Source organism: Centruroides vittatus, unplaced genomic scaffold, assembly GCF_030686945.1.
Source record: "Centruroides vittatus isolate TY-2023 unplaced genomic scaffold, ASM3068694v2 contig_683, whole genome shotgun sequence".
NCBI lineage: Eukaryota > Metazoa > Arthropoda > Arachnida > Scorpiones > Buthidae > Centruroides > Centruroides vittatus.
Genome location: NW_027122430.1, coordinates 386,701 through 414,561, shown reverse-complemented (window position 1 = coordinate 414,561; position 27,861 = coordinate 386,701). Strand labels below are relative to the sequence as shown.

The 27,861-nt window shown below is 42.6% G+C and overlaps 3 protein-coding genes across 7 annotated transcripts in view; 1 reads left to right on the top strand and 2 right to left on the bottom strand.

Annotated features, from left to right (window-relative positions):
- LOC136980273 (cilia- and flagella-associated protein 61-like) overlaps positions 1–342 on the top strand; it is a 54,102-nt gene extending 53,760 nt beyond the window's left edge. For both annotated transcript variants that reach the window (XM_067276360.1, XM_067276359.1), the window contains one exon: positions 26–342. In XM_067276360.1, coding sequence (XP_067132461.1) covers positions 26–190 — 165 coding nt within the window. In that variant the 3' untranslated portion in view covers positions 191–342. The remainder of the gene's footprint in view (positions 1–25) is intronic.
- On the bottom strand, positions 279–16,660 carry LOC136980274 (calpain-B-like). 4 transcript variants are annotated; one of them, XM_067276365.1, is made up of 20 exons: positions 16,546–16,660; positions 13,413–13,589; positions 12,643–12,712; positions 11,629–11,881; positions 11,080–11,248; positions 10,937–11,017; positions 10,755–10,855; positions 9,659–9,736; positions 9,415–9,590; positions 9,183–9,346; positions 6,749–6,966; positions 6,411–6,450; positions 5,737–5,775; positions 4,720–4,879; positions 4,243–4,301; positions 4,089–4,157; positions 1,716–1,794; positions 1,218–1,331; positions 863–918; positions 279–673 (listed from the first exon to the last, which is right to left on the bottom strand). In XM_067276365.1, the coding sequence occupies exons 1-20, from the start codon at positions 16,594–16,596 to the stop codon at positions 647–649; spliced, it is 2,181 nt and encodes a 726-aa protein (XP_067132466.1). In that variant the 5' UTR covers positions 16,597–16,660; the 3' UTR covers positions 279–646. The 4 variants fall into 4 exon arrangements, with proteins under 4 accessions (XP_067132466.1, XP_067132463.1, XP_067132464.1 ...); XM_067276362.1 differs by lacking the exon at positions 16,546–16,660 and adding an exon at positions 13,929–14,144; XM_067276363.1 differs by lacking the exons at positions 5,737–5,775; positions 16,546–16,660 and adding an exon at positions 13,929–14,144.
- A 1,515-nt stretch (positions 16,661–18,175) lies between these two features.
- LOC136980276 (trans-L-3-hydroxyproline dehydratase-like) lies at positions 18,176–20,189 on the bottom strand. The gene is made up of 4 exons (XM_067276367.1): positions 19,522–20,189; positions 19,282–19,431; positions 19,021–19,145; positions 18,176–18,723 (listed from the first exon to the last, which is right to left on the bottom strand). Exons 1-4 carry the CDS (start codon positions 19,994–19,996, stop codon positions 18,457–18,459), a joined length of 1,017 nt encoding a protein of 338 aa, XP_067132468.1. The 5' UTR covers positions 19,997–20,189; the 3' UTR covers positions 18,176–18,456.
- Between the last annotated feature and the right edge of the window lie 7,672 nt (positions 20,190–27,861).

Sequence of the window (27,861 nt, the reverse complement as noted above, 5' to 3'; positions counted from 1 at the left end):
AATTAACTACGTAATTGTGTTTCAGACTTCAAGTCCGTGCGGATTGGCGGAAGAAGCGAATTGCGCGACAGAGGAGGAGAAGCGCCGCCTGTGGCAATTCCTGGATGACGAATGCAAGAGTCGCGTGGAGAAGCTTCTCTTTCGCTTCCTGTCTCGTCATCAGCGGGAAGCGTCCTTCTTCTCTCGTTAGCCACATCTCGGGTCTTTCTACGTCATCGACAATAAAACGATAATTTCGAGTGATCTCCGTAGATACGTCCTAAGAAAGGAGGAGGGAAGACTTTTCTACATTTTATTGCGTCGAGTATATATACAAGAATAAATTTGATGATGAAACAGTAACTTGTCCAGTCAAAAATAGAATTCTTTTAAACTTACAAAAAACATTGTCTAGGATAAACGGAGGAAGGACAAAGGCCCTCCCTCCCTCTTAAGTACGGACGCTTTAAGATCGATTATATATAAAGGCGTCGGGCCAATTTCCGACAGGAATAACGAAGAAAAATTCCGACTATATACAACGTAAAGACACGTGCAGACGGGAATTTGGTCCCCGGACGATAAGGGCGCCAATGAGATCGAAGGTTAAAGAATCGAAGTAGAGAAGAAGAGGTCTGATCATCGAATAGGAGGAACGAAGAGGCATCTAGCAGTACATTGTGGTCACCATCCACTGCAAGGAAAATTATAATTTATATGGCGTTCTAAACGATGTATTCGTTGCGCACGAAAGTCCTTTCGTGCGCAACCATTGCCGCGTAGGACAAAATTTATGTTAGGAGAGCGATCGCTCCCCCCCCCTCAAACGCGTCACCGCGCGTGGTCGAGACGCCGCTCCCCATACGAGAAATCCGACACTCACCTCGTCTATGGAAACGGTGATTTGTCCATCGTCCGTTTGTTTATGTTGGAAGAATTCTAAGAACGAAAAAGATGGAAATTAATTCGGCCTTACCATGGATGTTACACTTTTGTGCGCGTCCGACCGAATAGGGCGCCGCCATGTTTGGTCTTTCTTACCATACTGTCTCGAAGTTTGCCGTTTTACCACCGTTCGGGCGTTAAAACGAAAGTATTCGTTTTCGTTTCGAACGAAGTTTCAGAACATTAAACCGATGCCGATGAATTGCGGACTAAATATGGCGGACGGCCATCGGAATGCGCTTGTCTACGCAACCCTCCGATAGAAATTTAAATGGAAACTTAGTATCACTCACCGATCATGGACTTGAGTTTGACGGCGCACATCATGAAATCTTCGAAGGACACCTTTCCTCCGTGTCCGTAGCGTAGGGCCAACACGCGGAGAACGTGCAGATTTACCCGATAACCTGGAACGACAAACGAACGCACTTACAGGTCATCACCGAATACGCACCTTCCGCTTTCTATTCTTCCATTTTTCATTTTCTCTTTCTTTACGCGGGGCGACAACGAAAAAAGCTGGTATTTCACGTGTCCTTTTCGGTGGGCCAGAGAAAACCCGATTCGTTTGTAAATTCGGCACCCACTACGATCTATCCTTTAAAGAAATTTTTACGAATCTTCATTTTCGGGGGGCTCGCGCTATTCTTCACTCGAGATGTAACGCTTCCCGAGACTTTCGCGTTTGCCCTCTTAGTGCCCACAGGGCGGAAAGAGTTTAAAAAAAAAAAAAAAAAAAAAGTGATTGAGAAGCGACGCGAAGGGGAGAGAATAATTAGGAAAGTACTCACCGGCCGAATGTAGGGCGGCCCTCAACTCGATGGTGTTGAGACATCCGGAGTTGTCGTAATCGTATCTCAGGAACACGCTCTGAAATCGAAGGCTTTTTAGCCGCGCGTGTAATACAAAGAAGAAAATGAATTTGCAGTGCGGAGACAGAAACGATCGTAAACTGAATTCTCCCGCCGATTCTCGATTCTCGCCAAACTTATCGCCCGTTTTTAACGTGTTCGGAAAAACTTTCGAGTCCTATTTTCAGGTCTCGGAATTACGACGGCGACGACCGACATCGTAACGTTTCTTCGCTTCGGACGTCGTGAGTCGTGCGGCCATGAAATTTTTCGCTTGGCGTAGCTTTGTAAGAGTTGTAAAAGAGTATGTGTAGCGTCGGGTGCTACTTGTGTGGTATATCGGCGCTGTTTTTTCGCGTAGTTTTTCGAAGGATTTTCAATATCTGATACGAGGTGTTATATATTTCTGGATTCAGCCCATCGAGCGGAATACAACGCTAATTAAGGGTTCACTATACGGCAATTCTACGAGGAGTTACAGCCTACTGATTTTTTCCGAATTTCCGGTCCGCCATCGTTCGGAATTCTCCGGTCTTTCCGGAATCGGTCGACAGATCTACGTCTGGATCATTGGGGTGAGTCCTCGTTCCAAATTTAATAATCGTAGGTCTATTCGTTCGTTACTTATTCTATTTAATTTCGGCGTCGGGACAAGGGCCTTTGTGGTTTACCGTTACGCCATTCGGCGTATAGCCGGTCGGCTGAGGCTCGTTTTAAGCCAACGCTAATTGTGTTGCCTTGCTTCTTGGCTTTTACGGGACTATCCTTAACCTCGCAAGGCTATCTAAGGTTAACGGCATTGTTTTATACTTTATTTTGGCGATCCGTACACAGAAGCTCTTAGCCGTTCGGCGACGCCGTAGTAGCGAGCGGCGTTTTCTCGATTTCTTCTATCTGGCGGGAACGTCTCTGTTATTTGCTTCCAATCCTTTTACAGGGCTCAGTTCCCTAGTGTTGGTGCATTTCTCAAGGGTTATCCCGCTTTTTCGGGTTTTGTCGGGTTTTAGCCGTCATCCTTTCGGGGCGCGGGTGCACACAGTCAACGTCTCGCCATTTGGCACGCTGTTTTGCCGCAACCTGTTGCAAGGGTCAGGCTTTCTCTTTTGGTTGCTTTTAAAGCGGGTTGAGGTTTTCCTCCTGCTTTATCGTCGGATCTGGTGCTGGTCAACAGTTGGCTGCTGGTGTTTTCACTGGCCAAGCTTGCTTGGTCATCTTGGCTTTTCTCTGTACAGCTTTATAAGCAGTTGTCGCTGACCATTGTAGTGCGCTCAGGGTCTTGGCATAACTGCGCCTTCGGTTCTGTACCGGCACCCATCAAACTTCTCAACTGGACTCCTTGAGCACTCCTACTCCTGCCAGCTGGAGGAGGAACTCTTTCTGGTAGTGCTTCACTGCGAAAGTCCCAAATAAGGTATAGTACATCAGTGCCTAGGCTGTGCACTGGACAGTGCGGCTGCGTTTCTTCTCGCTGTTACCTGCATTATGTGCACAGCAGGGAGTACGTGTCACAAGGGACAGAAATAAGAAGTTCCGCGTCCTTGATAAGCTCAAAGGGTACCTTGCTGACAACAAGGATGCCCAAATTGGAACGAAGAAACGTCCTGAATATATTGTCAACTGCGTCCAACGCATCATAAACATTATGGATACTGACTGTACAGGAAATAGTCCATCATTTAGATTATCTGATATATCCCAAAAATTAGATCAGATCATAGACTGGATAAAACAATTAAATATTTAGGCGTTATACTTGATAGAACTTTCTTCTGGAACCAACATGTGAAATTCATTGCAGATAGGACTAACCTGATCTTTAACACCTTTGCGAGGGTTGCCAGGAACAACTGGGGTCTTGGTGCAGATGCTATGGAATCCATACACGACATAATTTTCGTGCCTGTGATAACTTACGCGGCTAGTAGCTGGGGACAATCAGCTCACAAGGTACTGTACTGTACATATCGGAATTTTGTATTTTACTTATTATGTGACGCGTACTATTTATCTGTATCGGCTATGTTTATTCTGCCTGTACCTAACCAAAGCAGACGCGCACCTCTTGAATAACGCATCCCATTAACACTGTCGACTTTTCTATTTCATTATCTATATTGTTATCAACCGCTTGTCTAAAATATCTGTATCATATTTCGTATGGTGTATCTGAATTCATTACCTAGTTGTGCCTCGCGGTACTAGGTATGTACTCAATTCTGGTACATAATAAAGAAATTGTATGTATGTCAGTTGTAAAAAGAATCTTCGGGAGAATTTCGTTTACCGAAGTTTCGACCCTGGGTCGGCACTCACCCTCCAAGTCTGGACGTCGGACCACAACTTGCGGAATTCTTCGAATCCCAGTTTTCCGGAGAGGTCCGTCTGTCGGTCCATCGGAAAATATCCATTGCAAATGTTACGCGCGATCTCGTCGCTTCCTTATGAGAAGGAAAAAAAAAAAGGATACGTCCATCATGGCCACCATACTCCTGCACACCTCCATTGTGAAACCCTCGAATTCGAAATCTGAAAATAATAGCACACGTCACCGAGTTGAAACTTCGAAATAACGAAAAGGTAGTTCGAGCTTCGAAGTCTCCTTACGTGTCGACGTTACTCCGTTTTAGTCGTAACGACTTTCGGCCCAACGTCGCTACGCTTTTTGTAATCGTTAAAAACGGATTCGTCGTTTATAACGTTTCTCGTATTTGAATTATTCCTTCTTAAATCGCTCGGAACCGCCGATTCGGGGTAGGCTAATTCGACGTAACTTCGCGTTAGTCCATACGTGGGAAGGAAATACATAGTATAAATGCCGGATACCGCGGTCTCGTTTTACCGTTTAATTCGACTACGGTTTCCCCGGAAAATCGAAATCGCTAAATCCCGAGCGTTTCTAGTTGTAATAATTTGTAAACCGGGATAGTGACCGGTGGGCACTCACCTTCTTTCAGGAAATGATTCAGGATCTCTCTCAGTTGGACGTAATCGATCTCGGAATCTTCACCCGCTAACTTGGCAAAGTATTCGTCGATCTCGGTCGGTTCTTTCTCCTCCTCCTGTTCTTTCTCCTCCTCCTGTTCTTCCTCCTCATCCTCTGCTTCCTGTTTTACGTAACGTTTCTCGTTAGTACTCGAGAATCATCGTTTCGTCGTAACGTTACGGATTAAATCCGTAGACACGCAAGGCACGGATACCAAGGACAGACAGACGGACAGACATACCGACACGCGTTAAGTTACGGATCCTAGACTACAACGTAATGTCGGAGTTGCCAGGACGAGAAACGTTAAGGATAGATTATAATAAGAGTACATTAAGAACGCAGAGAGTGGCTTAATGAGAAGAAAGGTGGTAACGAAGAAAAACCAGTGGAAGACGAGGAGTTAATTAAATATAAATGGAATAATTAAGGTTATTACACATAGTTAAACATTTAGTGTCGTTCGGAGCTCCTGCTCTTCGATTTCGACTTCTCGAAATTGGTCGATTTTACTCGTTATTAGCATTTACAATTTTTTATAATAAAATCTCGTAACAGATGGCGCTACGGGCAATTTTAAATCTTTTTGCCAGGAGGTTACGTAACTCGTTGCTGGATATTTTTAACTTGTAAACAATAGTAGAAGAAATTACGATTTATTTACTTTGGATTTAGTTTTTACATCTTTACTTCCCGATATTTAAAAAATGGATTCATAATTTAAATTTTTGTAAGTAGCGCGGACCGATGATCCAATCGGGCGAAAATACCAACCGACCAATGACAGAGCTCGTAAGTTATTGTCGAGTACACTTTAACTACTAAAACTGCCTTTGAAATGTTTTTAACCGTTCGACCTCCCGTCTATATTAACGGGAAAACGTAATAGGCTCTTTCGCGTGACGTAGTTTTAGCGGTGGAAACGCGGATATTTTCGGGGTTAGTAGAAAAAGTTAGGGAGGGAAAAGGAGGTCTTACGTGATGGAGCAACTTCCCACGTTTTTTCACCAGAATTTCCTGAAGAAGCGTTCTGCAAATTAAATAAGAACTAAAAGAGAAATAACTGTCCATTAGAAGATAGAAGGGAAGTTACGGCGGCGAAAGACGTTAGAAGCTGAGAGTGACAAGTCGCGTTCTTCCACGTTCAAACCGTTTCCCGAGAACGACGCGACGCGGTAAACGTCGATTTGGGCAGATGACGCGCGAATGGGGATATATAACGTTACCGTACTACGATCAACCGCGGTAAGATACTACTACCGGCGCGTAATTATTAACGCGAATCGACGCGAATAGCCGTGGGCGCCGTAGTCGCATTATCCTCCCGCGCGAGTATAATGCCCTCACTTTTCGGCTTTCGTAATGCAGACACCAGCCATGACGTACGGAAGATGCCAGTGTTTTTGATGCGAAAGCTTTCCAAGTAATTCGGTACGGAGGTCGCCATCTTTAGTCTCGGGGTTTAACGCGCGATGGAAGCGAAAACGCGGAGGAAGCTGTCGCTGCAGCGCGACGAGTGATGTCGTCTCCGTTGCCTTCGAATGGCGCCAAATATGTCGGGGATCTCCGAAGGGCGGGAAGACGCCCTCGGAGCGTAAATTTTTAAATTACGAAATATATTCAAATTTTCAAAAGGACGTAAAATGTCTCACCTGTTCGGGTTTCTGCAAGCCGATGTCTTCGTCATATTCGCTGCCGGAATAAAAAAAAATTCGGTTAACTTCTGAATCCACCGTTGGAAAAATAGCTCGGCCCACGCAGTCTCTCTCCCTATCCCCGATGGCTCACGAGTGGACAAAACCCTCGAATACCACCACAGGGCGGCGTTCGGTCCCTTTCCCGAACCTACAACGGCTCGGGCAAAAAAAAAAAAAAAAAAAAAAATACAGTAGGGAGGACCGAAGTCGGTACGGAAGTGCCATCGGGTTTTCGGGAAGCCACTCGGACGCCACCGCAGGGAAGGAGGAAATTGGGGAGGAACGAGCCGCACCTGCTGTCGTTTTTCTTTTCGGTAAAGATTCTGAGGATGTATTCTCCCTCTTCGTTTGGATCGAAGGTGGAGGGGACCACGCAGTAGGTGCCGGGTGGCAGTTTGAATCGGGCTGCCACTTCTCGCAGGTTGATGAAACTGGGAGAGCGGGCCACCGAGGCGTTGTACTTGAAAAACTCCTTGGGCAGCGGCTTGGGCAGAGACTCCGGATTCTTCAGCTGAAACCCGCGAGAAACAATTAGGATAAGATGCGAAAAAAGACGTTTCCGGTTTCTCGGTTTTGGAATCGCTCTGATTTAACGCGTGTGTCTACTCTTAACCATAAAATAAATACATATAAAAATCCATAGCTTTATCTTTTTTTTACAAAGCGAAGGAAAAAAAACTCGGTCGGTCGGAATTTGTCCCTTTGCGCGATGTTAGATGACCATCTCGCGACTTCGATTTCGCTGATGAAGTGGAGCTAAAAAAACCGATAAAAGTATCCTCTGCCACCCTACGAACTGTTGCCGGAAAGAGCTTATTTACAGAATAAGAAAGATGGACGATTATCGCGTGAGGCTTAAGATTTCAGACTATCGTATTGCCTCTTGCCGATGTTTTATTGGCTAAGAATTAATTAACGAGCGATATAACCAGTCGCTATAGGTCTTTTACACGTGTATATCTACTGTATATTTGATAGTTTCGATAATTTCATCGACCCAAAATCATTGACGACAACGACGAGATTAAAAAAATATATATATTTTTTCTTTTATTAAATAACCGATATGTTTGAAACGAAAGGAAAAAGGATAAGTGGTTTTTAAATTAAAATTACTGTATAATATAAACACAAATAGTGTGATCGAGATTACGGAATATTCTTCTTACTATTGAGAAGCTGTGGATGATTATTGTTTTTAGAAAGGTTTTATTTAATAACATACTTCTTTTATAATAATTAGGACTATCACAACTCAATAGTAACGATAAATTGAGATCATTCCGTAATCTCGGCCACACTTTGTGTTTATAATTATTATAAAAACCGCCCCTCTTTGTTTCACATTAATAATTGTTATTGATAACTATCACTTATTACATCGCGCGCATATCGACGCGTTATTCTAGGCGATAGCGCTGTCGTTTACGCGAAGCGAAGCAAAGCGTTTTAGTCACCAGCGACGGTTTTGCGCCACCGGCGTCGGCTGCCGCGACGCGCGAACTCGGAAAATACAGAGCATTGATTGCAATTTTCGGCTCCTCCGTGGCCATGGCATCGATCGTAATTAACTTTCTATACGCAAATGTATTCTCCGCTCGGAACGGGGCGAAGCGCAAACTCCTTTGTTTATAACAAATGTATTAAAACAAAGTAGTTGCGCTTCTAAGAAGTTTTCGTCGTTTGTCACCGTATAATGGCCGTGCTACGGTTGATACGGTTAAAAAGTGGCGCGTTATTTCATTAAAAGTAACATTTCGATATGTCGAGGAAATAGCATAGAATAAGAACTAAGATTCCTTACCCTTACAGCAAAAAGGACTAAATATGGTGGCATTTTATTCGAATGCGGCAAATTATGTGTCTAAGCAGCCAATGGTATCCACATTTTTCGATTGCCTGGCCAAATTGCTCACAAGTCGTAGGTCGGCAGGTCACAAATATTTTCAATAGACTGTTCTATCTCAGTGGCGTAGCGAGGGGGTGCAAGGGGGTGTATCATGCACCGGACGCCACTCGCTGAGGGGCGCCCAAATGGTCTCCAAGACAAACTATATGTGTTTCTGGAGGGGGGAGGGGCGCCAATAAAGTGTCGGGCGCCATTTATATTCGCTACGCCACTGTTCCATCTATACAAAAAGTGGGCCTATTTTAATCATTGTGTAAGCAAGGTTCCCTCTAAGCTGCGCGGCCGCGCACTGCTCAAATTGTTGCCGCGCACGAGAATTTATGTGCCGCGCATGCGAGCATGCACACTGATTTGAATTGTTGTTTACTGATTTCTCACTCTGTCTGCGACATGATTATTGCTATGTATATTTCGATTAAATACATTAAATCATTGACCAAAAGATAATATTTTGTATGGAAGTATATTTTAAAATGAATTTTAATCTCTACTTTATAATTAATTATTTTAATTTTTATAGGAAAAAAATTAGATTTTCTATGTACAGTGTCTGCTCAGGAAAATTTTTTTTGCTCAGAGAAGTAAATGTTCCGCTCAGCTACAAAAAAAATTAGAGGAAACGTTGTGTGTAAGTGATATGTCAAATACGTTGCGGGCTGGATTTGTCCCGCAGACCTTAGTTTAGGCACCAGTGGTATAAGCGTTAGACTTTTGTCCCGATTTTCGAATTTATCACGTGCTATAGTTATCGATGGGCGATTAAAAGTTAGAAAGGGTCCCGACTAACGGGGCAAAGTAAGAGTTTAATTAAAACTCACGTGATAGATAGAGAATCCTATGGTGAGAGATTCGGCTCCCATCTTTCTTTGGCTTCTTCTGTTCTTCTGCATCAGGGCCACGATCAGCGTGCACAACTCTTCGTCATCGTCTTCGTCCACGTCTTCCAACACCACCCGATACTGAGGATTGGTGGCAAACGTTTCTGTCCGACGTAACACTTCTGATTACTTATCGACCCGCCAGTCTTATTTTATTTAGAGAGGGCCTTACCCAGGTAGTTTCTACATCCCCCGGCGGTGCAGTTTTTGGTCCACGCCCCTTCGAACGCGCTGGCCTCCCACTTCCTGGTGGACAGGTCTCGAAGGCTTTCTTCGTTTAGCGAATCGGGACTCAGATTGCAAATGTCCAGCTTCATGAAGTTCCTCACGAAATCCTTGTACGACATCCTGCAACGGCGCGTATCGTTTATATTTATATATACACTCGCATACACACGCGTACGTACACAATTTACCAGAATTCTCCATCAGCGGAGAAAGTCAGGCCGATCTCTTCTTTTTCTTCGTCGCTCAACACGGTCCATTCCGGAGATCTGAAACAAATACAATTACATTAATTAAAACGACTCTATACGATACCTAAGGTGCGCCACCAGCCACTCTTTCCTTCACTAAATCCGAGTTTGGTTCATTTGGTTACGGCGACACGTGGGCGATCTGCCGAGGAGGGATGCTTTCCGGGAGAACTTTTGTGGTAAACCGGCCCCTAAAAACCCAGAAAACTCCTCATGGCCATGCGCGAACCACGAACTACCAGATGATTTTATCCACTCGACGACTGGTGGGCCACACTAAATCTGGGACGAAGAGGGAACAATCCAAATGGCGCTCCCTCGCACCGTAGGTTTTAAAACGGAAAAGTAAATAAATAAAAAAAAAAAAATTTCCATCGTTCCCGGTAGTGGCGACGTCGTTGCGAGGTAGCGTTAGAAACGAGAAAACGACTCTCTTTACGCTAACGGAGGACGAAACGTAATAATTGTTAATTAGATAATTAATATGTAATTTACGGGTGACGGGTGGGGTGGCAAACGGGAAAGGCTCGGGGTTGAGTTCTCTCCGGGGAGAGGCTCCTCCCTTCTCTCTCAGTCTAATTAATTTTCGTTAATTGATAATAAGGAGAGGGGGTACGGAGACACTTTTATTTCGACGTTGGTTAATCTATCGAGAGAAGGTGCCTGGCGGGGTAGCAAATTTCCCTAAAATCGAATTTACTACCGCGTTTGCTACCGTTTAAATTTCCTTTTATGGGAGCAGAAAGACCAATTAGAATAATGAATTCGTCGTAAACAACGACGTCACAAATTATCCTTATTAACTCGATTAAATTATTATTATTTTTATAACTCGGAGGGCACCGAGAGGGCCTGGGATACAGTTGCAAACTCGGCCAACTCTCCGTTGGTAAGAGAGTTAATTTTATGAATGCCGTATTGTATTCACCCCCCGGGACACGTACGGGGTGTTGCGCGTCCTTCCAGCCAAAAGGCCAAGGACTCGACGTCGTCGTGCGACGTTAAATCGAGAGACGGCGAATCGGAAGATACTCACTTGTCGCTCCAGGCCCCGTTCCACTCTTGTTCGTTTCCCCAAGGGTTTCTTATTCTCAGTAGAGCGATCTTGCCCGTCACCCGCGGCGTCTGCACTTCCACCTATTGGAAGAAACGCCTCTTTATAACGTCTGTCCTCTTTACACGCGTCTTCCGGGCCAAGCCAGAATAGCAAACACTTACCAGTTTGACGCAAGTGATGCTGTAAGCGTGTCCGGCCACCAGACCAGTGGGTAGAATGGCTTCGGGATTCCGGGGGTCCGGCTAAAACCGAAAATGTCATTAGAACCGGAAGGTCAAAAGAGAAAAGAGAAGAAAAACGGTACTTCGATGGCGCATCCCATCAGCGACATTCTCTGAAATGCTTTATGCAAGACGAGGAACATGTTGGGGGGAATCTTGTCCATTTCGTAGATCTCGGCCAATCCTCCGGTGAAGTCCTCCATTGCTTCCGACGTGATTCCTCCCTTCAGCGACTCGTACGACCCGTGTAACCTGTAAAATTTGACGCCGGCCAAATCGAGATTAGGGTGGACCCGCCTCTATTCGGCGTCGTACGGGGGATTTCCTCCCGGGGGCTAGCGACGTCCACACGTCTAGGTAGACGTATTCTTTTCGTTGCATTTACGAATTTAATTACAGTATAATAATCACGTTTCCAATTTATTCTTATTTTGTATCGATAAGGAAAGGAGTTTAAACTTTTTAGAAAAAAGTCCGCAGACAAAAACAAGAGTCGGAAATCCCCTGTTCTACCACCGTTCGCCACCCGCATAAGACGTTGTCCTTTCTGAAATCGACGGACTTCTTACTTCGGGTGGAGAACGGCGCCGAACGTTACATCTAGTGAGGAAGTGCCACGGGGAAGAACATACTTGGCGTAGGCTTTTTCCAAGAGGGCGCTCCAGAATTCGGTGTTGTCGCTGGAGTGCATGAAGACCAACTTTCCGGCGAAGGTGGGGAGGCGGTCGTCGATCACCACGTCGATCCATCGTCCGTACTGCCAGAACCGGAAATGGAAGATGCCGGCGTATCCGTCGCCGAAGGACTGGTCCTCGGGTACCACTCGCAGGAACAGGTCTTTGTTGAGGGTCAGGTTGGCCACCGCCGCCAGTAACCAACAGTCGCCTGAAAAAGACCGGCGTTATTTAGGCCTCTGTCTGTTTCGCCCCCGGTAATTTACGGGAGGGTTGCGCATCGCGTTCCACTCCTCTCCGTCACCCTTCCGACGGAGAGAGGGGGCGAGAAGATCCGGTGTCGTAACTTCGCCCGCTATTTAAAGGGATGACCTAAGTCGTTACGTACTCCTTAATTAACGGTAGGGGATCGAATTACCCGCCACGGACGGGGTGGACGAAGACGAAAGGACACCCGCTAGAGCAAGCTTATTAGTTCGAGTGACTTAAACGGAAAAAGGGGCGCGGAGTTGTCACGGGAAGGAGTTCAGTGTTTCCTCCGAGGACAGAACGATGTAAAAACACAATAAAAGCACTCTGACGTCACCGTAAGCAATTGTAAACGGGCACACATCGATTATAACTCGTTGGCAGTTTGGCAGCGAAACGTGCAAACCGATCGCAAAACCTGTTTTCCGTCACGCTTTGTTATCCCATTGTATTACATTTCTCCGTCGTTAACCTATTTGTAGAGAGTGAAGCGTGTGCGACAACTTACCAACACACACGACACTCGAGTATAAATTATCGATAAAGGCTCTTACGAAAGAGGCAATAAAATAGCATTTAGTGATCGACGGTAATTACAAGTCGCGGGAAAAGTTATCCATTGTAGGTACTGTACTTTCTTGGAGGTCTCCTCGATTTGGAGGTGTAGAGCCTTGGTTTTTCACGTCCAAGTCGAAAGTGGGAGCGCGAGAGACGAGCACTCACCCAATTCTCCCTGGACAACGTCGAATCGGCTGATGCCCTCCACGATAAACTCCGGAGCGTCGCATAATTCCTGAAACGAAACCAAAGACAGGAATCAAAAGCCTCATCTCCTCTTACGAATTCCCTTTTGGGTTTTGATTTCGGACGTCTGCTGCCCATTCCCTTCCTAAGTTCTAATTAAATTTGACGAAACGTAAAGTTTCGATCGTCAGAAACCCTTCTAATTCACTATTGTTAACAATAGTTTGTCGTATTGTTTATGTTCCGACGCGAGATTGGAAATGACTTATTGTTACACACCGTATCTGTCAGCACGACGTAAAAAGAAACTTGTAGCGCGATGAGGACCCGCGATTGCGCGTGCAAAACTTAAGAGACGCGTCGCCCGGGGATCGCTTCGTCCCCGGCGAAAGAAAAAAAATTATGTGTATATATATATATATATATATATACACAAACCGAAGGGTCGAACTAGTGACCGGAACGGCCTCGCTCCCGACTCCGCCCGTTTCCGGCCAGGATTTCCCTCGTCCTCGACCTCGTTCTACGTCACCGTTAATCTCCCTTTAATTATCTCGCGCCGGAACCCGCTCCCCGGGGCAGGGAAGGCGATTTTATATCCGCGCGGCGATTCTTTTTCGCCGATTTTGTCCGGAGAATGAAATCGTCGACGAACGACGGGAAACGTCCCGTTCTCGGACTCTCTCCCGCCAATTTTCCGAGTCGACCTTACTCTTCCGGAAGACAACAAAAAGAAGGAAAATACTCACGTGCGGTCTCTTCCACTCGAAGGGACGAGGGGGAGCGCGACTGTAGAAGATGGATGAGTCAGAGCAGGGGAACTGCGGATCCTCGAAGAGTCTTCCCTCTTTCAGGCACTTCTCCTTCAGCCGCTGATAGTCTTGGGGCCATACCCTCACTCTGAAGCCCGAACCTCTCTCTCCGTACTGAAACGCAAACAAAACTTTACAATTTTGGCCGGAAGTTTCCGGAAAGTCCGCGCGATACTTCCGAGTGGTGGGAAACCGTCTCCTCCGCTCCTCCGCCTTGGCTCACCTTCAAAATTTGCCCGGCGAAGGAAGCCATTCCACCAACTTCCGTCGCTTTTCTCGCTTTGACGATTGTCGGCGGTGACGTCACTTCGCCGTCCACGTAATCGACGGTCGGTGACGTCACCGGCCGCTTCGCCCGAAACCATTCGAGTCGCGCGCGAAAAAAGCTTTCCGGGGGTGCGGAAACACGGGCAACCGCTTCAAAGCCCCTTCGGACCGGGCGCCGGGACCCACCTTGGAGGAGGACGGAGGATCGGCCATCATTCTCCACGTCGGTCGGAAGAAAAATGACGCTCGCGTCTCCCTCCTCTTCCGGGCGGACGAATCGGCCGGAAGGGGCGACGCCAGGGCGCCTTCCGGACGCCGCCGAATCCCCGGGCGTCGGACCGCCCGACGGAACGATGGCGCCGTCTTCCGGGCCTTCCAGTCTCTGAAAAATATCCGGGAGAAGCGACGCGACGGCACGTCGGAGCGAGCAAACGCGACCTTATTTTCTCGGAACATCCGGAAAAAGAAGACGGAAGTGATAAAGTGGGAGGAGGAGGAAACGGTTGGGACAGACGACAGACCATAAACAAATCGATATTTCAAATATTTTAAGATTTTATTTAATTAATTCGCAATTTTGCGGGAGACGACGAAAGCGGGAACGAGTTTCCGCAAGAGGCGTTACTACTACCAAGCGCAGTTAAGCAACGCTTAGGGGCCCGTGACGTAAAGGGCACTATTTTTACGGAACAGCATAAACACGAGGACGTTTTACAAATTTCTCCTCCTCCGTTACGACGCGATTCCAGCCAAAGTCTTAACGACGCTCTGAGAGGCGAAAGGAAAGTAAATTAGCGTTTGTAGCGGTGACAAATCGCCGCGATAAACGGGGGCGTAGATCCGTCGTCCGTCTTCCGGGGCGTTTTAAGTGTTAACGGATTTAAGTTTCTGCGGGAACGTCCTTCCGCCTGGGGAGGCGATCCAACTCCGAGTGCGTTTTCGCGAGTCTGGCGGACACCCTCCGCGCGTGGACGAAAGACTAATTTGCGTGGAAGAGGGGAGGAAGAGAAGATAGAGGGCGCGGTCGAAGGGAAAGGGGAGACGCCCCGAGGAAGAAAAGAAGCCGCTTGGCGTGATGGGAAAAGAAGACGGAACACGCCCGTCTTCTTCCCATCGATTCCTAACGAAGACGAAATTTAGCCCGTTAAGTCGTTCGACACTAAACAACAAAAATAATTTTGGGGAGAATCCGAAAAAACAGCCGCTCTTCCTTCTCCCATTTGTTACTGTTCGTCGCGTCGTTTCCGACGACAAATCTTTCGCGTGACGACATCGCGTGCGGCAGGTGGGATTTCCGGATTTCGGAATGACGACGACGTAACTCGTTTATAACATTTTCGACAGAACGACGCTTTGTCATAAGCCTGAATGCCCTTAAAACAATAACGATTAAGAATGTCGCGTAATAACAAATGGAAAATCAAGTAGAGCAAGTTTCTACTTCCTCGCGCGGAAACCGGCGTTTTACGATGACGTTCACTCTAGACACGTGGTCGAAAGCTTACGTTGTCGGCGCGTGAAATAACCGGAAGACGTTTAACTGCGAACGCGGCAGTTTAAGTTATGAACGAATGCCAAAAACAGAACCGAGAGGTCACTTTTTCGTCAGTCCATCCCACGACCGAGAAGACGACTCCGCAGTTCCTTCGTCGGGGCGATCGATGGATGACCTACATTCTACTTCTGGTTTGGCGCCGCTTTTCGACGGTTCCGGATGGTTCCTCGCTTTAAAAAAAAAGGCCGTAGTTGGCCGCTTTTTAGTGTTTTACCATCGAAGGGCGCCATTTCCGCATTGGAACGCAGAAAAGCCACCTTTTCGGATTTAACGCGGCCGAAAGTCTCGAAGTTTTCACCAAAGTTTCGCACGTTCCAACTCTTTTCGTGGAATTTCCCCGAAAATCGCTAAAAGGAGGCCAGAATTTCCAATTTTTAGGGAATTTTTAAAAAGAAAGAACGAGCTTTCCCAACGTCACGCTATTTGCAAAGGTGTTTTCCGGGAATCGGGAGGAATGTTCCCACCTTTCGCTTAGACTTTGGCTAAACTTGCTTCTCCCAAATTCCGAAAATTGCCATTTTACTTTCTCTTCCCTTCTGCACGCGCCCGGGATGGAAACTCCGCACCTCCTCACCTTTCGGGTTCCGTCGATCCGTAAAGGTGGAGGGTGCGCTAATTACTTTGTTCTGGCGCGTGCCGTGACGTCGCATAAGCGTAGACGTTGAGAAGAGTGACAAAAGGAGGGTCGGACACTTTAGTCACACTCCGATCGATGATATTTCGACACTCGATTTCTCGATTTAAATAAAAATTGCTAGAAGGGAAATAAAATAAAATAATAATGGAAGCAAAAAGTATGCATAATTTATTAAAAAATTTTATCGTTTCTGACGTTATCTCTCGGATGCAGTTGTAAATATTTAATAGGCATTTTTCTATCCGTCGGAGTAGGCGACGCCCTTTTCGGAATTAGACCAGAGTCACGCGGAAACGTGGCTCGCGATCTACCGGATGGGGGATGCTCTTCCGGCTGCGAAGATTCTCCGGATGGGTCGAATCTGAATCGAAGACGTTACATATCCACCGCATCTCTCCCAAATTGAGGGTCCAACTGACGCCAACAAAAGTTAATTTCGGCATTTCCGGAGGGAGCAATTAAAAGGACCTTCCGCCGTGGACCGCGGAAGAGGGGTGACAGATTATTCCCGAATAAAGACCTCCTCCTCCGTGCAATTCCGCTCTCTTCCCTCGGTTGAAACCGGAAGTGAAGAGCCCCGAAAATGCGTAAAAAGCCGGATACTCACTCACCCGATATACGGTAACCTCCCCCGAAAGGGACCCTTGATAGGTGTACGGCATGCTTCGCTCACCTGCAGATGATCGGTCTCTTCCGCGCCACCTGGACGTTTTCCGCCGCCGTTCGGTCGGTCGGAAATTCAGTCGATCGGCGCGCCTCCTTCTTCCGAAAATTTCTTTCTTATCGACATTTTTATTCTCCCTTTTACTGTTTATTTTTCTTTAAGACGGAATCGTCTTCGTCCTTACGCCTTTATTTCCGTTTTGTACGAATTTTTAATTTTCCAAGTATTCCGACCGCTAGAGGGCACCGCTCGGAAAGATTCGAACGTCGTCTGCTCTTATTTATTTTAAAATTTTTACTAGCTGTAAACGGTAATTATTAATTGTATTTTTTCGGATTTTCTTTTTGTTTATTATTATTTTTTCGTCTCATTCCGGAATTTCCGTCGGAATGAGACTCAGTTATATTTCCGATCGCGTGTGAATTCAGAAAAGATGTCCTATTGGACGAGAGATCGACGACAAATTGCGCAAAATAAAACTCTCGCTTCGTTTCTGCGCGGGGGTTCCAAATGTTAAGCCGGGACGATTGACGATTTCCATTCGAAAAATTTTCGATAAATTTCAAATTTTCTCAAACATGTTAAAATTTGTTACGTGTTATTTTATTTTCTGTACGGATAAAACGTCATTGGAACGTTTCGTCCGTACGAGAAAAGTCGACGCAATTTTATATCATAAAATCGCGAGTAAGGAGACAGATTTAGTTTTGAAGCTCGCGTCATTAATAAATAGTTTGTGAATTTTCGATACGTTTGTACTGAAATGTGATAAACGGGAGATGATCCCATGACATAAGACAAGATGGCGGAAGACGACAGAATGGGAAAATGTGGAAGAGAAGCACCGGAAATGGAATATTTTTTGTTTTTTCCCATTCGAGTATAATTAATTACAATTGATGTGTATAAATATATAAATTTAATGCATTTACTAAAATTTATATCTAGAGACAACATATATTTTAATTCCATGTTGTTTACTATAGTATTCCATTCCAATTTTATATTATGTACCCTACCATACATTGTGATGTTTTCTTTCGTTAATCAAGTGTAGTAATTTCAGGAACTAGGATATTTTCGTGCACCAAATCTTGCTAATTTTACTTTATATCAATTTTGAGGATTTGCAAATGACTATTTTTCATTATAAATGTATTGTTCATTATAATCAGATTCGGTTAAACATTTTTTCACTTATACAATAATAATCTCCGTACAGAATTACGGAGACTTTAGATTTTTAACGACGCCGATAACTAATACACAATAGTCTATTTGACAATTGGAACCATGTTCGATAACACAGAAGGTCGGGTTTCTAACCAATTCTAGATTCCTCCCACTGCGAGAATTCTAAGCATTTCTATCGGAATACTTTCACTATACTGGTGACGTACTTCTGAGCTGGCTACACGTGCAGGTCTAAATATATTTACAACAGTGGCAAATCTGCGGTCGTAACGAGGCGGGAATACATTTAATAGTAAACTACGTATTCGTTGCGGAGGATATCTGCAATTATCTTTTTGTATTTCGTTATTCGAAACACAATCGGTGTGATTTTCGCTCCTCCATCTTCCAGACAATTAAATTTCCCAGAATTCTCCTTACTGAACACGGACCCGATTGACAATTTCTACGTCACAATGACGAAGACCATTGCGAAACCTCCAAACTAATTCCAACGTACGATTGGTTATAGTTCGACACGTGATTAGAAACATAATTACAATAAGAGTTATAACGTTGGTAGGCGAGGAGGACCCGGATTGGAGCACAGGTCGGAAACCGTTCCTCATTTCGGAAAAAGTAGGAGGAGGCGCAATTGACTTCGTTTCTTCGACGTCCTTCGAATTTAATTATCGAGAAAGAAGCCGTCTTTCAAGGGATCGTCGTCTTCGTAAAAGAAACGATGACTTCCGGTGTAGTAGGCGTTTCCGGAAACTTCCACCACTACCGCCGCCGGATATGGCCCGTACTTTACCGTTTCGACTATCCTTCCGGTCATGACGCTCCCGGCAATACTAGAAAAGACTTTGGTTTGGTCGACGGTCACCGAACCTCTGTGGTGAAGAAGAGCCATTCTGGCCATGACTCCCGATCCCGTCGGACTTCTGTCCACCTAAAAAGAATTTCGTCATTAATTCGAAGAAACGTTTTCACGGGGGGGGGGAATTCCGAATGACCTCGAAAAGAAAAATGGGTATGCCGAGGATTGGATTGGACAGATGGGATAAGACCACAGAACCACGAGCGATCTGCCGAAGAAGGGTACCTCCAGGGAGGACTTTTTTACGGAAACTCTTTTCTATTTAAGTATTAGACACCCAAAGAAAATCCGGAATACTCTAGGCGGTAAGACGCGAACTCGCGACCAATTACTTCTGGATAACCAAGGAGTGGAGGTCGTGGGCTTTACCTGTCTGTCGGCAAAGACGCAGAAGTTTTTTTCGTCTTCCGTACCTCCCGTTAGGATGGTGCCGTACAGAAAAGACAAATCTTGATCTTCCGGATGTCGAAGCGTCACTCTATTCTTGACCGCTTCTAGAAAAACAAATTAAAACACGTATATAACTTAGTTAATTGGAGCTTCCGGTCCCAAAGCTTTCCGTACCCGGTCTCGATTTTCATTAATCTAACTCCGTTCTCGATATCAAGGAGGGACAGACGGACAAATTACCGGTAACTAAGGAGGCCGCATTCACCAAATCCTGATATCTAGACTTTTCGACGTTGCATTTAACCGCACGAGCGGGGACCACGACGTAGAATGCACCCCCGTAAACCACGTCCACTTTGACAAGTTCTTCGTTAACCGAGATTTCCACCCCTGGAAATATACAAATGCGCTTTTAAGGTAAACTCCTTTCCGGCATCGTTCTTAGACAAATCTTAGTTTCGGGGATGGTTCCGAACTTACCCGATTGGTAGACGAAGGAGGGAACTCCGTAGAACCTGACGGATCCGCTTTTCTCGTTTTCGTAGCGAACGAAGACCCGGACCACCCCGCAGGGACAGTGAATCTTCAGGGGGGTCTCCGGGGAGACGGGTGCCACCAGTTTTCGATCCACGGCGTATCTGCCCAGGGCCAGGACTGCGTGTCCGCACATGGTGCTGTATCCCCGGTTGTGCAGGAACAGGACCCCGAAATCGGCCGCCTCCGGATCTTCGGGATCCACCAACACCGCCCCGTACATGTCCCGGTGGCCCCGGGGCTCCCCCATCAGAAACTTCCGATATCGGTCCAGGTGCCGTTCGGCGAAGCGTCTTTTTTCCAGAATGGTCTTTCCCCGCGGTCGGGGATAACCGGAAGTGACGATGCGCAGGGGTTCTCCTCCCGTGTGCATGTCGCACGTAGTCATCTCTTTCGCTACGTTCTCTTCCGGATCGGCCATCGGTCGGGTTAACGCGAATATCTGCTAACGACTACTCGAAAGACGATAATTGCCAGGAATTGTGCACTGGGGGCGTTAAAGCACGTGGCTAAGTTTATCACTTCGCTTAGATATAGTAAACCGCGTTCTTTCACGCCTCTTTTGAAATGTTAGATAATATTTCGAGGCGGCGTGAATATGTCGAATCATTCCATTGCCTCGTAACACGTCGCACATACACACCCCAGAATTACGTAACGTATATCCTCCATCACTCGTTGTACTAAGGAATAATACATAGAACGAGGGTACTGTTACGTTATTATTATTATTATTTTAATATTAATTACGTGTAAACCAGTGACAAACAATACGGTTCGTTAAACAACTGTTCGGAAACAAAACTGAATCATTCTGTTACCCGACGGGGGAGATCCTTGCGTTAGGTAACATTTTGTAAATACCCCATCCTCTTGTTACGATCATCTGCATTACATAACTTATGGACAGCCCTTTTTTGTGAAACAAAGAATAATTTAAAATTAATTGCGTTGATTGCGAGATGGAATGAAGAATTACGGAATGTAAAAATTTTAATTAAAAAATTAATTTAAGAATACGCAAGGAAACCGGACACGCCGCCATTACGATCGTCCGAAGTAGAAATTATTTTCGTCCCAAACGCCTATAAACACGAAACTAATAAGGAAAATATTTAAGAAATATATAAATTCTACGGCGTGTTACTGTCGTTTAGACTCGTTTACAAATGCGCCGCCATATGTAAATCACAAGTCGACCTACTATCACTTAAGAGGACGTGACAAAATGAAAATTATGTTAACTAAACTATTTCAAACACTGTATAATTTATAGAGCAATATTAATTAAGACGATAATTTTTATATTTTATTGTACGGTATATTTATTTTCATAAATAGTTTTCCCGAGTGTCCCTAGATGGCGATTTAAAATCGTGCTACCAGTATACGTCAATTTAGCGTCGTTACATCAGTTTTTTAATGAAAAATTATAAAGTACGAATTCTTACGTAAATTTCACTTAATCTCAGCCAATCAAAAATATTTTTAATTTTCATTTTGTACAGTTAGCGCCATCTACATTCAGTAGGAGAAACTATCCAGGAAAATAAATAATTATATGCAGTGTTCATCAAACAATACGTAACAAAAATTACGTGCATTGTTAGATTAAAAATTTTAGAAAATGAATAATTTATAAAATATAATCAACGATTTAAATCGATAATTAGGACTTGTTTACGTCCAGCGCCCGAGTACCGTTTTATAAAAGTAGGCCTCACGCCGGATGGCCGAGCGGTCAAACTGGACTTCCTAAAAAGAGGCCCTTTTAGTGCTCACAGGGCGGAGGGGATTTTAAAAAAAGACGAGTTTTCCCTAAACCAATGATTCTTACTCATTGGGTGAACTTAAACAGAGTTACAAATAAACAGCGGATCACCTGTGCCTCATTCATTTCTTATCCCGTAATTATGACCGCAGATGAGTGCCGTATTATTAAATTAATGTTTGTCATTCGATCCTACTGATCTTTAGAACTAAGCAGACAAACACGAACAGTAACAAAAAAAACTTTATCAAAAAGGTGAGAACTGTCACCGACATCCTCGGCCAACATCCAGGCAAAAACCCGCGAACTTTCGCGCCTCTTTTTCACGTTGCCAGCCAACATCTCGTTGGCAAGTGTTGCCAGGCAGTGTTCGGGATCTCTGGCGCTGGCGGCCACAAATGTATACATTACCCAGTGGTTTCCAACCTTTTTGTACCTGCGCCCCCCTTTAAACAAAAAAAATTGTTGTGCCCCCTAATTTTTCTAACAATCTAATTTCATAAATACTCAACTGATATTATAATTTATTTAATGGGCTACAAAATAATATACAATATTATGTAAAAATATATATAAAAAAAATAATTATTTATTATAAGAAATAATAATTTTAAATGTAATAAAAACAAATCTTACAAAAATACAAAAAAAGAATATATAATTAATACAACATTATAAAAATTTAATGCGATGGTTGAGCAGCATGCCCCCCTTGCAACAGCTTGGCGCCCCCCCCCCTAGGGGGCGCGCCCCACAGGTTGGAAACCACTGCAATACATGAAGGATATACGTAGGACTAATAGAGCTTAAGCCTTGATCCCCCAGTGTCAAGGCCAACAAAAATTAAGTTATCATAAATTTTTAACACTTTTTCATTATAATATATTTCATGTGTAGATATAATGGTCTTTATAATAGACCATACTTTTTTATTCACATCAAATAACGTTTCTGCCTATTGTTTAGTGCTAGAGATAGGTCTATTATTCTTATAACTTTCAGCATGCCCAAAAATTTTGGTCAGGATTCGCCCGAGTTAGATAGATGAAAGATTACCGGAAGTCATATTATTTCAATTCAAAAATTTTTCCCTTAAAGGTGTTAGATAGATAACCGGCACGACTCTATTGTTAAAGGTAAAGTATGATGTACGAGGACAAGTCACTGCTGATTTAAGGTGGAGAGCATATATTTTAAATTAAATAAATTAAAAATATGACTAAAAATTGCAACCCGGCATTGTGACGATGTCACAATAAATCAGTGGTTTCCAACCTTTTTGTACCTCGCCCCCCTTAAAAAATTGTTGCGCCCCCTTAATTTTTCTAACAATCTAATTTCATAAATACTCGACTGATATTATAATTTATTTAATGGGCTACAAAATAATATACAATATTATGTAAAAATATACATAAAAAATAATTATTTATTATAAGAAATAATAATTTTAAATGTACTAAAAATAAGGTACTATTATAACAGTTATGAAATTTACCTCAATATTAATTTAGAAGTTACCAAAGCGAAGTGTTTCATTCTATATATCAACGTGGTTATCGCAAGCACTACTGTTAATTTAAAGTTTATTTAGGTAAACATAAAACATACATGCTGCACATGCAGGATCACTACTAACGAACTAATTCCGTTCATAGACAACAGAAAAAAAAACAGATGCTTCTGTTTACTGAAGTTTGGCGCGAGTAAGCACGAGAATACCCGGGATGTTCCGAGTGCTTGTCTTTTGTTTCCTCGCCCCGCCAGTGCTCGGCTCCAAACGCGAAAGCGAGATGTTTTCGTTCCAGCAAGAGTATGGATGGATGTTTTAGCATTTGTATCCGAAAAATTCGCGGCGAGGATTGTGGATTACGTATACCTATTTTGCTGATTCATTTTTTTGACACCTATTCGACTTTTTTGGTTTGTATTCGAAAATGATATTTTGGAAACAACTGCATGCCCCCCTTGCAACAGTCTCGCGGCCCCCTAGGGGGCGCGCCCCACAGGTTGGAAACCACTGCATTAACCTAATATATATGCAATGCATTTTGGAGAGATGATTAGGTCAGTTTGCGGTCCACCCGGTGCACGATTTTGGACACACTTTGTGAACCACTGTCCTATTTGAACACTGTTTCGGACCAAACGCACACTGCAACACAGCAACTGCCCAATCTTAATTCAATCGAGAACGTATGGGACGTATTGGAATGAGATACGAAGGGAATGGACTTTGTTGTGTAGTATCTAGTTATGGGATATTTTATACGACGATCATTCCTTACTAAATCAAAATGCTTTCACTTATCACGGTGAATTTTCTGGTCGGTGCGCGCATTATAAATATTCATTGTTTTGTGACATCCATTTGTAATCTCCGTATGTAGTCCCAGAATATTGGATCAGAGTGGAAACAGTACTAATGGGTTACAGTGTTGTTTTTCTTCTCGACTTTTTGTTCTAAGATTGGTTTATTTGTTTACGGCAACGCGAGATCCGGACTTTCGGCAAATAGTTTATACGACAATAGTGGAAACTCGTGAATTAGGATGTACCGTAATGGAGCAGCGTGAACTTGTATCTAGCTGTTCCAGTAGAACACTAACATCTCAGACTATGTAAAGTCTAACAAAACTTGCAAAAATGCAACGAAAAAAAATAAAGACAAAGATAAAATATTTATTATCTTAAAACATGAATTATAATTTTATTTAGTAGGAAACGTGGATGGACAGTGATTTAAAGGAAGATAATAATACAATAAAACAAATGCAGTAAGAATCAGATTTTTAAAATTAAAATCTGGGGTTTTAATTTAATTTTATTTAATTGAAACAATTTTTTAAAATAAAAACATTTTTACTTTAAATTAAAATACATCGAACGCAAATATATAATGTATATCGAAACATGATATATGACATTTCTACATTTGAAGTTTCTAGTTTATTTTTTGGGGGCTGCTTCTCATCGTAGTCTGTTTGGCATTATAAATAGTGATGTACTGAACCAGGCCAGATCCTGAAACATACGTAAAACAAGATTTTAGTCAAGTGGAGTGACAGGAAACTAAAATGTGTGTGGGGACAATTAGAGATAAGTTCAATATTAGATCGTAAACTTCTAATTCGGTGACAGGAACAAAAAAAAAAAAAATAGTGCAGAACATCATTAAATTATATTAAGTAAACAAACAATAAATAATTTTACATACCCTTAGCTTAAGAACTTTTTGTTTCTAAAATCTTTCTGTAAAAGGGTCGGAACACACGACATAATTTTTATTTGGTTAATGTTACCCTTGGTGCCAAGATGGCGACTCGTCTCTGATTCCAGCAAGGAAACGTAAGTGGGACGCACATTCTAACCTAACCTATTCTAATAATTTGGTTGCTAATAATTATGGTAATTTATTAGAATAGGTTAGGTTAGGTTAGAATGTGCGTCCCACTGTTTTCTTGCTGGAATCAGAGACGAGTCGCCATCTTGGCACCAAGGGTAACATTAACCTTTTATTTAAATATTCTGGCCAGTTTGTTTTCAAAATCTCGTGTAAATGCTCTTAATAATCCACTGAGTGCATCTGAAAATCAATATAAACACATACGTTGAATGATGACAATATTTTATAGGAGGAATGCTGATATAAATGAAAACAATCGAATTGCTTATTAATTTCCTTACACTTGTTTGTTCTTAGGAATCCGTAAAACGGCTCGCGATCCCTTTCTATCTTGTAATTAAAACAGCCATACATAGTGCAAACAACACCTCTTCCCGCCATTCTAATTATCGTGAGATGTAATAAGTTCAAAACTTTGTTAATACCCAGAACTATCTCCTTATACACGCGGTACAAATGGAGTAAAGTGTATACAGTCAAGGGCGTCGCCAGAGGGGGGGCAGAGGGGCAGTTGCCCCTCCCTAGACATGCGAAAAAAATTATTTAAATGCTAAGTCATTTATTGCCCGATTTATAATTCCCGCGCGAAAAACCCAAGAAGATTATGTTTTAATTAAAATAATCTTCTTAAGCTTCTTAAAATTTATGAATCGTTTTTATTTTACCTACATACAATTCATATCCTCTATCAATTTATATCATCTTGCCCACCCCCCTGGCCCATTGGCTGGCGACGCCCTTGTATACAGTAAAAATATTACCATCTAGCGGTTCGAGGAGCCCTCGAACCACTAGATGGTGGGCAGAAGCTTGTCACTAGTTTTCACTATTGTCGTATAAACTATTTGCTTTCTGCACGGAGGTACTCCTCCATAGACGACTATGGAAAACTGGTCCCTATTTAGGCGTTACTAACGTGAAGAAAACCCGAAATACTTCGATTGGCGAGGCGAGAACCCACTACCAACTACCACTTTATTGGTTTGACTAATTAAACTAGAAAAAATACGTTTTTATCTTCAATCCAATTTTTCTGAAAGCCTCAAAGTTGCTTCTGTCTAGACTGAATCTCAAGTTCTGTAGCAAGAGGAAGTCGTAGACTCGTTTGGTTTACTAAGTCGTCATCCGTATGTACATAGTTTAAAATCACTTACTAGCAACAATTGGTTAACACTAAGGGTGCGACTATGCAGACACAAACGAGCGAATTTTCCGAGCAAGCGAGAATGTGTGGCGAGACGCGATAAATATCAAACCCTGTCGGGTATGTGCGAGAACCAGAAATTCGCTCTCGCTTGTGCATGTTTTCCTTTGCGAGAACTATATTGCTGGCAACCCAGGGCCGGATCATCGCATAGACAAATGTCTGGGGTCCGGTCAAACTGTCTATTTTGAAAAGATTTGTAAATAAGATTATTTAAAAATTCAGAAAAGTAAACTAAGTTTATTCATATTTATATACTTACCTTTTTAAAACTATCTTGGCTTTTATTTAAATTATCTTTTTCATTATTCAATTTACCTTTCGTGGGTAAAACATTATATTATTTAAATATTAACCAAAAAAGGTAAATTAAACAATTTTTTAAGGTAATATTTTTACTGTATAACAACTTTTGTTAGACATTTAATAAAATAAATTTCAATTTTTTAAAATTTATAAACAAACTGTTCAAACTTTTCTAGAAAAACTAAAATTTATTGTTGTATATTAAATATTTTTTATTAATAAAAATTTAAGATTTGTTTTAGTTTTTCACATTATTTAGTTTTGTTTTATTTATTGTTTTATATTTTTTGTATGCTCTATTTCTTGTAGGAGAGAGAGGGGCCCGGTAAGAAGAAAATGTCTAGGGCCCAAAAGTGGGTTAATCCGGCCCTGTCGCAACCTCTCTGGCTACTAAATTTCGCCTCCGCATAGTCGCACCTGTATAGTGCAACAGATATTGTCCGCGGGGAAATTCTTATGAAATTATGGAATGGGATTAGTGGAAAACTGTCAATTTTAATATAAAATATGCACATTTTTCAGTTTGAAAAATTTGGGAGAATGTTGCAATAAATGTATAAAGTAATAGTAAGCCCCGTGTTCCATTATAAAACAATTTCGGTTTTGACAAATTTTTCGGGTAATATATAACAATTTTCACAAGTTTGTGTTTAAATGCCAAGGAAAAAACATTTAACATTGGGTAATAATGTGAAGTTAGAAACAAATCGATTCCATTCATGATTTTAAAAACTATTTTTGTTTCATTTTGTTTGCTTAACTAATGCGCGTTCAAGTATAATGCATAAATTAAATTACACGTTTTGTCTAATTCTTGATATGTACTCAATCACGTCCAGAACTTTATGTAATTAAAAATTACCAAGTGATAAAAAGTAAAATATCAATAAAATATACTGAAATGTGAACCTTATAGTATAAATATAAAAGTTTGATTACCTGAAAAATATTAGAAAATTGTGTGTACCGCTAGATAATTTTTAGGAGGTGGGCAGTAAAAAACTACAATGGAATATCTTAATTGTTCATTCTCTTATCAGTTACTATTTGGAACGTCATTGTGTAAATTAGCAAATTGTTTGTTTATATACAGTATCTCACTTGTTTCGATAAAATGCACATGCACATATACTTAAATAATATGTATAATGAGGACACAATAAAAATCACAAGAATATTATATGGATACTATTACTGTGCAAGAACTACAAATTCTGAAAATGTAGTAAATATTTAGTATATTAGAATTACTTGTAAAGGACACTATGTATAAAGGAAGTAAAATTCCATGAACATTACATTTAATGAATCACATAACAGCAAACACAGTGATGTAGATCATGTCTGCTCATCGCCAGACTGGAGAGAGAAGTTGCTTGTACAATCTCTAAAATCTATAAAATAAAATTGGTAACAAAAGATTAATCAAACTTTTTACGCTTATGGCTTCTTCTCAAATATTTTTGGCAAATTAAAATTTAAGTAAATTTGTGTCTAACAATTTGTCAGAATGTGAAGTTGAATGTAAGCTTCTGCTTTGGACAGTGCAAAGTTCTTGTTGCCATATTTTAAGAGTTAGTGTTAATTCTCGAAATTTTA